Here is an 11,735-nt window from a genome sequence, read left to right on the forward strand (position 1 = left end):
GGAGGTGAAAAAAAAAACAACACGTGCCTTTCCTTTGGAGACTCACACATGGCTGAATAAAAACATTCAGGCAAAGCTTATGACAAATATTTGTAAGGAATAGTCTTAAACAAAAACATGAAAGTGGAAAAAACAAAAAGTTCTCAGTGCTTTGGAAAATTACCCCTGGAAATGCTTTATGAGGAAACAATATATATTAATGAAGAATTCATGTGAGAAATTTCTTCAACAATAATATTTTTATATAAATGGCTATTTTAGAATTTTGAAATTGAATTTTGGAAAATTATGTAGGCTTTAAAATTTAGGTATTAAATTTTTCCTAGATTTAAGATATTTAAATTTAAAAATGAGAAATATCAGTTTCAAAATGAAGATAATCTTATAAGGAAAATAGTCATCAACTATTTACCTTTTATAAGTTGATTTCAAATGTGGATTTGTTTTTTAAATACATTTAATTTTTAGTACATTTATTACACAGGTATTGACCAACTTTAGACATAAAACACTGAGCTAAGTGTAATGAGGTATATAAAAGTACATAACATGAGTTCCAACTTCAGTGTATTTTTATATTGGAAAAACATAAATATTTCAGAGAAATATAGATATTGATCTAAATAATGAAGAAATGTTATAAGAATTTGGAGAAAAAGAAAAGAAACATTATTAGTAAATATTGTCTTTTCTCAAAGTGGTAGATATCTGGACATGCTTGGGATAAGTACCGATTCTCTCAGAGCTCTAAATGTAAGCTTCAGTGGATCTTTTCAAAATTAAGGGAATAAAGTAATAATGAAAAACATCAAAGTCAGTAAACAATAAACATATCAAAAACACCTAGTAATTGATTTATATTTTTAACATAACTTCCAAAAGCATAGTGTTTTCCTTTTCTAAATGGGATTGTTTTTAAACTGACCCTCCCTAGTAAATATCGTAACAACTGTTTCTCTTTTTCTAGATTCCCTAGACCACTCAGATAAAATTCTGTGTGGTTAGTGGGCAAATAATGTGCATTTATAACTGCTTGATTTTTCTAGCTATAGTTAATTTGCAGGATTAAACAATTCATTCCACAATATACACAATCAAATAATCTATACAATGTGGAAGAAAGCAAATGTTGGGAATCACTGTCGAATACTCATTTACATAGATAAAAATAGCAATAACAGAGTTTCTAAACTTGAGTAAAAACTTGAAATGCACAGTTGCATTCTAAAGAACCATTCACATTGCTTAAAAATGAACATTTAAATCAAAGAAATCAAAACCAAAAGAATTATTTTATAGGAAACATACATTAAATCCCAAGCTACTGTATACATTTTAATTTTCTTTCCTTTTGTTCCCCTGGTGAGTTTTGGTTAACGACTTTTTTTAAGCTTTTCATAATTACTAAAATTTAACCTAATTTCTGTGTCAGTACTTCCCAAAATATATTAAAAAAAAACTATTGTTACAGACAGAATATACTTTAAGATTAAAAAACATTTGACTGCTGAAGAAGCATCTTTCGTCTCATAAAAATAAAAGCCGATTTCTTGGATTTTCTCATATATCTGTATATCTTAAGGGCTCAAACATAACCCGATGTTGGAGGAAAATGTCCTCTGGTCACACAGCCACGCTGAAGCTAGCTTGATGCTCTGGAGGAAAAGCATGTTGTTGATAAAACTTTGAAATGTATCTGCCAGGCATCCTGGAAAATTGCTACATTTTCTGAAGACAAGGTGGAAGAAAACCTGCTTCTCAAACCCAACTTTCATTTGCCAGAGTTTGGATAGTATCCTAGCAAACAAGAAATCACATTCTATCTGCAGGAACATTGCTGTAAAGAACTTTATTCAGCTTTATTTCAATAGTTTTTTCTTCCTAATATGAAGGATGCATTAAGTTGATCACAAAAGACTTTTACTACTCTGAATTACCTGTTTCACCTTGGAAAGCCACACGAAATGAACCTCTTAAGCCTTTTTAAAATGACCTTTTTTTTTTTTTTTTTTCCCTCTGCAATGATTTATCTTTCCCCCTCGAAAATCCGTTTTACAAAAGGGAGTATGATTAAAGGAAGCCAACCAGCACAAACACTTGCTGAAGATCCTGCTTATCTGGAACTCACTTGACAATGTATGTTTTTTGGGGTTGGGAATGCTGCAGGTTCAAGGGATAATTCTGCCTTTCAGGCACTTCAATTTATTTCATGCCTGAGCACTGTCATTGTACGCAGACAAGATGAAACGCATCGTTGTGTAAAGAAATTGAAATGGAATCCTACTTGACCCAGCAGGACGGGGCATTATGTTTGACTCAGTAGTGATTCCTGGGATAATATCTAATTCCAGGAGGAAAATTTCTTGATATGGCCACCTGCTGTGAACGGCTTTGTCCAGGGATCACAAGTTGTTCTGGGTGACTAGGCTCAGGACATGCCTAGAAGAATGCAGCTCGTCTCCTGCTGGCATTTAGATCTCTTCATTTTCTCGATGCTTTCTATTCAAGAGGAACAACTGAATGGAACAGGGGGGGCTGGGAGAATATGAAGCAGTGCACACTGGAGCAGCAATGAGAGTCAAGGCCCGCTTGACCTGAGACTCCTATTTATTTAATTTTTTGGAGAGCCATCATTATTTCTTCACAGGGCACTTTTTAATTTTTACACTTCTCGGGCCAGCCCCCTTGCATGTCTTTCTCTGTTCAGTGTGTGTGAAGTATTTACTTTGAAAAGGCTGCACACCAATAGATTAAATAAAATAGGAACACTCCATGTCTCACAAGAGGGAAGCATGCAGACAGCTTTATGACTTCTATCAGAGAACAAAGATTTTCCCCAGCATGCAGAGGATTATTAGGCCAGAAGCAAATCAACGGAATGTGTGATGTCAAAGCTTCCAGTGCGATCAAGAAAAATTGTCTAATTGATTTTGCTGCAATTATGGCTTTTGGAATACATTTCCTCATGTGTTGCTTCCGAATTTCTCTTTTAGAATTTTAAAAGATTTATTTGGATACAAATCTAGGGAGTAACCCATTATCCCAATATCTTTTCCCCCCAAATCTAGAGAATACAGTTTTAAACTATCCGTACTCACAGTGAAACATTCATAGATTAACATAATTATCAACAATTGACAATACATTTTCCTCCTGGCCCCCTCCTTTTTTTTTTTTTTTTTAAGAATCTTGATGCCACAACATATTCATTATTCAAACTTCAACATTCCTTGCCTTGATCAGTTAAAGGTAAATTCAGTGAATAATGGGAAATGTGCTAGTGTGTTTTCATTTTTCCTCTTATTTTCTTAATTTTTCTCTGGACATTAGCTTGAAGTTAGAAGGATTTATCACATTGTGAAAACTCATTTTTCTTTTCTATTTTATTTTTGCAAGACAGCTCTGAGAATAAAAGTAAACAATGACTGTTTGTTCTCCCAAGTAAAGGAAACAAGCTTTCCTGCCTCAATTCTTAATCTAATAAAAATGAGTACTTCTGAAAAATGATAACATATACATTAACTGGATATATATGTGTATATTCACAGAACATGCAAATACTTAAATTAGCATATGACTGATTATATATGATTGATACACACACTATATAATACAATACACTTATGTATGTATATTGTAATTTCTTTTTTAAAAAAGATTTATTTATTTATTAGAAAGAGAGAGAGAGCGGGGGGGGGCAGAGGGAGAGGGAGAGGATCTCAAGCAGACTCCCTACTGAACGCAAAACTAAGTGCAGAGCTCATCCCAGGACCCTGAGATCATGACCTGAGCTGAAATCCAGAGTCAATGCATAACTGACTTAGCCACCCAGGTGCCCCTGTATATTGTAATTTCTATGTAAAACACATTTGTGTACTATTGCAAATGATTATATTTTTCCAAGTTTTGTTTAATTGTGAATAATTTAAAAGGCTGTAAAATCTATTTAGAAAATACTCACATTTATATTTCAAACCAGTAAAAATCTAAAGGTATTTGGGTAGTATATGGGAGCAGTTTTTGTACTCCTTTATTGGATATCTCTCAGTTTAAGTCATTTTTGTACAAGAGTATATTTCTATAATTAGAAAATCTGAAGTTACTGATCTTGTTAACCTTCATTCTTTAATAACTGCTTTAAGCTAAGAAATATATGCTATAAACAAAATATAGCAGTTGGTCAAAGATTTTAGAATTCAAAAAAAAAAAAAGAAAAGAAAAAAAAGGCAGAGTACCAAAAGTGTAAATGTATTCCTTTTACTGGACAAATTACATATCTGTAGCTTTGGAATATAAGGTATATTTCATAAAAATATGATAGGAAATTTCCAAATGCTTTCTTCCTTTTCCCTTCCCCTTGTTTTTACTTTCTGACCAGTTCATTCTGACAGCCATTATACAGGGTTGTGCAAGGTAGCACTCAGCACAGGGAATGCTTAATCTTTGTGGCTGCAGGTAAGGGATTCACCCAAGCAAACAGGCCACAAACACAACAGGGTGCCCTGGCCCAGGGTATTGGGCTTGAGTGGAATAAGCAGAGCCTTCTTGCTGAAGGCAGCCAGGTGTGCTGTGTCAGAGCCCAGACAGGGTGAAGAAGGCTTCTGTGTGGATAGTGGCCAACTATGGAGTGCCAGTGCCTAAGTGGGATAAAAAGCGCATTCTCAGAGGGAAGGAGATGCAGTGCAGTGTGGGGGTATCAGAAATAGAGTGGAGTGAGGAAGACTTCTGAGTAAGACAAAAGTCAGCTGTGGGGTTTCAGTCAGTGCACATGAGAAGGGTAGTTGTAGGAGCAGTGGCTTGGCTCAGTGTTGTGGAGCCTGTGTGGAAAGAACACCCTTGTGGTGAGGGTGGGAGCATGGTCTGGCAGAAGTGTATGAGCCAAAGCTAAGCAAAGGGGATGTTGACAAGAAAAGGAGGTTGACATAGAGGTAATGGTAATGGAAGGTTGGCTATATAAAGGAAGATTTGTTTAAATAAGTAAATGTATTGATGATAAGGGTAGTTACAGGAGATGCAGTATAATATATATGAGGAGGAAAATTAGAATAAAGCTTTTTATGCTAATGGAATTAGAATTAGTGGGATAAAGTCAAAGTTTTCAATAAATATAGCTGTTTCTAGAAGTGAATATATATGAAGACGTGACATACATATATGTATGTACATAGACTTGCTCTTATGTGTCCAATGCACATATAAACCACATACACACACACACACACACACACATATTCCCTCACTCCATCAGCTGCAACAGCTTAGTAATTATGACACTCCTATAAAAATAGGCACAACTAGTGCTTAGGTCTTGGTTTTTATATACCATTATCTACTGAAAAGAATCAGAACCCCCTAGAGAAATAGTTCATTTCAGGGCTAGGCAAGGAAAATAAAAGATTCTCTGGAATATCTATTGTATAGAAATGAAGAAGTGCTCAGAAAATGATGAGAACATGCCAAAAGGCAGAAGTCTGCTTAAAATGGCCTCAATCAGGCGAGTGTGGGATGATTCAATTATTGAAATAGATAATGACAGTAAAATATTATAATTTATTGAACAAAATGGAATCCATAAATTCATGAATAAATAGAAATTTCAGTTAGAAGCAGGGTAACTTCATAGACCCAAAGTACCTCTCCACAAAATTATTATTAATTACAAGAAAAACAAATATTTTGAAATGTAGAAGCCTGAAAGATACCGTATCATCCAAGTGATAAAAGTGATCAAAATTAATACCCCCAAAGATAAGCACTTCCAGAAGGTTGGAATAAGGACCTCTGAAAACCTGCTTCTACATGAAAATAATGAGGGCACAGAAGGAATTATCAAAATTAACTTTTTCAGGACTCTAGAAATTAACTGAAGGCCTTTAAGTAGCTTGAGGAACATTTATTTAAGAAAAATGGCTGAATCTCAGTAAGAATAGTAAGTTCTCTTTCCATCCCTTCTTCACAGATTACCAGGGGTATAGAGAATGAACAGCCTCACAACCATGATCACAGTGAAAACTAGGAGCCTAGCAGCCACTGGAGAGGAAAGAATGGGTTTGGAGATCCCCAAAAAACTTTATCCCCAGAGCACCAGCATTCTATCATTATTTGATCTGGCTGGCAGTTTGCTGGAAAATCTTCATGCAAAAGCTTATCTTTATTTGACCTTATTCAGAGCTCACTTGGTGGGAAAGCTCCATCCTCTTATGTTTATCTAAAAAATAAATGGCAATTACTTAACACACAGTTACCTGAGGTGGTGATACCATTTGGAGGCAACAACAGTTTGGTCAACAATTTTAAAAGGAAAATCTGGGAAAAGGGAAGTTCACGAGGAGCTTTGAAAAGATCTGAAAATTTCTGAGAAATCTAGAAAGCCATGCATATGTGCAGGACTGTGCTAATAACCAGGAATAACCTGAGGACATCTAGTCTCTCATATCTGGCTGAACTTGAAGCTCTGAACAGGCAAGAAGTGGAGGCTAAGGAAAAGTTTGTAAAGTTCTAGAGCAATGAAAACCTACCCTAACAGAGATAAAGAGCTCCTTAGCCAAGAATGGAAGAGCTAATGTGCTAGGCATTTAAAGAAATCTCTGTTCAATCATTCTCTGACCACTAAGTCAAATAAGTAGAAACTTAAGTGACTATACAAGACAAAAATACAGATTTTATAGAATTAGTAGAGGAAAAGCACTAAAAAGTCAGCAATAGCAACAATAATAACAGCAATAATAATAATAATACACCCTGGGGAAAATATGGCCCACACACAAGAAAAAAGCAATAAATAGAATCTGTCCCTGTAGGTGTCTAGATGATGGATTTACTAGACAAAGGTTTTGAATCAGCTATTATATACATAAGTTCAAAAAACAAAAGAAACCATGTCTATAGAATTAAAAGAAAGCAAAATACAATATTTCACCAAATAGAGAATATAGATAAAAGATTGACATTAGAGGGGAAAAAAGCAAATAGAAATTCTGGAGTTGGGGAGCCTGGGTGGCTCAGTTGGTTAAGCGTCTGCCTTTGGCTCAGGTCATGATCTCAGGGTCCTGGGATCAAGCCCCCATTGGGTACCCTGCTCAGTGGGGAGTCTGCTTCTCCCTCTCACTCTCCCTCTGTGCTCTCTCTCTCTCTCTCTCAATTAAATAAATTAAATCTAAAAAAAAAAAGAAATTCTGGAGTTGAAAGGTATAATAACTGAAATGAAAATTTTACTATAAGAGTTCAACAGCAAATTTGTAGTGGCAGAAAAAACAATAAACAAACCTGAAATTGTGTAAAGTTAGATGATCTGATCTTCTTTTTAGATGACCTAATCTTAAGATCAAAAAGAAAATGAAGGAAGTAAATCAACAGAGACTCAGAGACCTGTGGGATACCAAAAAGCACACCAACATATGCATAATGCAAATCCAGAAGTAGAGGAGAAAGTAAAAGTGATAGAAAGAGCATATGAAGAAATAGCGCTCAAAACTCCCAGATTTAATTTAAAATATTAATCTACACATCCAAGAAGTACAATGAACTCAAAATAGGCTATTCTCAAAGAGATTCAGATGTAGGTACAGCATAATGAAATTTTTGAAAACAAAACAAACAAACAAACAAAAACAAAGAAAGAATCTTGATAGCAGAAAAAGAAAAATGGCTCATCATGTACAGAGTCTGCAAAAGATTAATAGTTAAATTAAATAGTCCAGAAGGCAATAGGGTGACATATTCAAAGTGTTAAATCCAAAAAGAAGCTTTTTGCAAGAACTCCATATCCATCAAAAATGAACAAAAACTAAGACATTTTCATACTTTTTTAAACGACAGAATTTGTTGCTAACTAACACCTGCTCTATAAGAAATACTAAAGGAAACCCTCAGGTTGAAATGAAGGGACACTATACTGAAACTTGAATCCACACAAAGAAATAAAGGGCACCAGTAAAATTAACTACACAGGTAGATATAATAGACAGCATCAAAATAATTTTTGTAATTCTTATCTTCTATCAGAATTAAAGGACATGTGCATAAAGCAATAATTATAACGGTGTGTTAATAGCCTTATAAATAATAAAGACATAGTTTGGGTAATAATAATAGCAAAAAGGATGGAGGAGGAAATGGACCTCTATTAGAACAGACGTTTTTTATAGTATTAAAGTTAGTTAGTATTAATATGAACTAGATTGCTTAAATTAAGGTGTTAATTTGTCCTTACTAGGACAGCCACTAATCAAAATACTCAAAAAATAGCATAAGGAATAAGAAGTAAAAGCATGAAAGAAGATATACCAAGCAAATATTAATTAAAGAACTGGAGTGGCGAAGATAATATCAGACAAAATAGACTTTAAGACATAAATTGTTACTGGGAACAAAGGAGGATTTTTTGTAACGATAAACATGTCAATCCATCCAGAAATTATAATGATTATAAACACGTATATCCCTAGCAACTGAGCCTCAAAATACAAGAAGCAAAAACTGACAGAATTAAAGGGAGAAAGTGACAACTCAAAATAATAGTTTGAGTATACATCAAAAAAAAAAAAAAAGAAAAAGAAAAAGAAGAGAGAGTTCAATACCCCACTTTCAATAATGTATAGGTCACCTAGGCAGAAGGTCATCAAGGAAATAGAGGGCATGAATAACACTATAAATAAACTAAAACTTCCAGGCATTTTTGGAATATTATATCCAATGTAAGCGTGATATATATTCTTCCCAACTGCACCTGGAACTTTCCCCAGAGTAGACCATATGGTAGGCCATCAGAAAAAATTTAATAAACTTAAGAGGACTGAAATTATGCAAATTATGTTCTTCAATAAAAATGGAAGTAAATTATATATGATAATAGAAGGAAATATGGTAAAATCACAAATATATGGAAATTGAACAACACACTCCTAAATAACCAATGGTTCAAAGAAAAAATAATAAGTAAAAATAGAAAATACTTTAAGATGAATGAAAATGAAAATACAGCCTACCAAAATTTATGGGATGGAGCTAAAGCAGTGTTTACAGAGAAATGTATGATCCTAAGGGCCTTTATTAATAAAGAAAGATCTGTAATCAATAACCTAATCTAAGGCCTTAAGAAACTAGAAAAAGAAACCCAAAGACTACATAAGGAAGGAAATGATAGATATTAAAGAGGAAATAAATGACACAGACAATAATGAACAACATAGAAAATTAACAAAACCCAGTCTTGCTTCTTTAGAAAGATCAACAAAATTAAGAAACCTTAAGTTATACTGATAAAGAGAAAAGGAGAGAAGACTCAAATTACTAAACAGGAAATAAACTTGGGAATATCACTATGAAACCTACAGAAATAAATAAGATTATAGGAGGATATTATTAACAACCAAAGCCAACATATTAGATAACCCAGGTAAAATGGACAAATTACCAGAAAGCCACAAACTATGAAACTCATTCAAGAAGAAATAGAAAATCTGAATAGACCTATAAAACATAAAGTGATTAAATTGTTTTAAAAAATAACTTTCTGCAATGAAAAATATAGGCATAGATTCACTAGTGAAATCTCCTAAACATTTAAAGAAAAATTAACACCATTTCTTCACAAACACTTTTACAAAAGAGAAGAAGAGAAAATACTTTTTCAACCCATTCTATGAAGCCAATAGTATCCTGATATCAAAACCACACAAAGACACTATAAGACTTTTTCGCAACGGGTTTGCTGCCAGAACACAGGTGTCGTGAAAACCACCACTCAACCTAAACCAAAATGGGAAAGGAAAAGACTCACATCAACATCGTCGTCATTGGACACGTAGATTCGGGCAAGTCTACCACTACTGGTCATCTGATCTACAAATGTGGTGGGATCGACAAAAGAACTATTGAAAAATTTGAGAAGGAGGCTGCTGAGATGGGAAAGGGCTCCTTCAAGTATGCCTTGGTCTTGGATAAACTGAAAGCTGAACGTGAACGTGGTATCACCATTGATATCTCCCTGTGGAAATTCGAGACCAGCAAGTATTACGTGACCATCATTGATGCCCCAGGACACAGAGACTTTATCAAAAACATGATTACAGGCACATCTCAGGCTGACTGTGCTGTCCTGATTGTTGCTGCTGGCGTTGGTGAATTTGAAGCCAGTATCTCCAAGAATGGGCAGACCCGTGAGCATGCCCTTCTGGCTTACACACTGGGTGTAAAACAACTAACTGTTGGTGTTAACAAGATGGATTCCACTGAGCCACCCTACAGCCAGAAGAGATACGAGGAAATCGTTAAGGAAGTCAGCACCTACATTAAGAAAATTGGCTACAACCCCGACACAGTAGCATTTGTGCCAATTTCTGGTTGGAACGGTGACAACATGCTGGAGCCAAGTGCTAACATGCCTTGGTTCAAGGGATGGAAAGTAACCCGTAAAGATGGGAATGCCAGTGGAACCACACTGCTTGAAGCTCTGGATTGCATCCTGCCACCAACTCGTCCAACTGACAAGCCCTTGCGTCTGCCTCTCCAGGACGTCTACAAAATTGGTGGTATTGGTACTGTCCCTGTGGGCCGAGTCGAGACTGGTGTTCTTAAACCTGGGATGGTGGTCACCTTTGCTCCAGTCAATGTTACAACTGAAGTAAAGTCTGTTGAAATGCACCATGAAGCTTTGAGTGAGGCTCTTCCTGGGGACAATGTGGGCTTCAATGTCAAGAACGTATCTGTCAAAGATGTTCGTCGTGGCAATGTGGCTGGTGACAGCAAAAATGACCCACCAATGGAAGCAGCTGGCTTCACGGCTCAGGTGATTATCCTGAACCATCCAGGCCAAATCAGTGCTGGATATGCACCTGTGCTGGATTGTCACATGGCTCACATTGCTTGCAAGTTTGCTGAGCTGAAGGAGAAAATAGATCGTCGATCTGGAAAAAAGCTGGAAGATGGTCCCAAGTTCTTGAAATCTGGTGATGCTGCCATTGTTGATATGGTTCCTGGCAAGCCTATGTGTGTCGAGAGCTTCTCTGACTATCCTCCTCTGGGCCGTTTTGCTGTTCGTGACATGAGACAGACGGTTGCTGTGGGTGTCATCAAAGCAGTGGACAAGAAGGCAGCTGGAGCTGGCAAGGTCACCAAGTCTGCCCAGAAAGCTCAGAAGGCTAAATGAATATTATCCCCAATACCTGCCACCCCAGTCTTAATCAGTGGTGGAAGAACGGTCTCAGAACTGTTTGTGTCAATTGGCCATTTAAGTTTAATAGTAAAAGACTGGTTAATGATAACAATGCATCGTAAAACCTTCAGAAGGGAAGGAGAATGTTTTGTGGACCATGTTTTTTTTTTGTGTGTGTGGCAGTTTTAAGTTATTAGTTTTTAAAATCAGTACTTTTTAATGGAAACAACTTGACCAAAAATCTGTCACAGAATTTTGAGACCCATTAAAACAAAAGTTTAATGAGAAAAAAAAAAAGACACTATAAGAAAAAAATTAGAAAGGAAAGAAGGAAGGGAGAGAGGAAGGGAGGGAGGAAGGAAAAAACACCAGTATCCTTTATGCACTGCAATAAGAAATCTGGAAAAGAAACTAAACTGTAAAATAAGATCAAAGTAATATTAAGTAATTTCTCCTCACAGCGGATTTAAAATTTTAAAATTTAGAACGAAATAATTTTGTGCCTAGATTCTAGGTGAAAATCACCTAGCCAGTGATCAAGTTGAACAGGAATCATCTTGAAAATTCCATCAATGCATGA

General features: G+C 35.5%; 1 protein-coding gene across 1 annotated transcript; it reads left to right on the plus strand.

The window, feature by feature from the left end:
- Positions 1-9,760: 9,760 nt before the first annotated feature.
- Positions 9,761-11,149, plus strand: LOC113927594 (putative elongation factor 1-alpha-like 3). Its single transcript, XM_035728583.1, has one exon. The coding sequence runs from the start codon at positions 9,761-9,763 to the stop codon at positions 11,147-11,149; it is 1,389 nt and encodes a 462-aa protein (XP_035584476.1).
- The last annotated feature ends 586 nt before the right edge of the window (positions 11,150-11,735 follow it).

This window comes from Zalophus californianus, chromosome 7 (assembly GCF_009762305.2).
Source record: "Zalophus californianus isolate mZalCal1 chromosome 7, mZalCal1.pri.v2, whole genome shotgun sequence".
In the NCBI taxonomy this organism is placed as follows: domain Eukaryota; kingdom Metazoa; phylum Chordata; class Mammalia; order Carnivora; family Otariidae; genus Zalophus; species Zalophus californianus.

Coding starts and splice junctions, on each gene's coding strand:
- LOC113927594 (XM_035728583.1), top strand. CDS start 9,761: ATGGGAAAGGAAAAGACTCACATCAACATCGTCGTCATTGGACACGTA.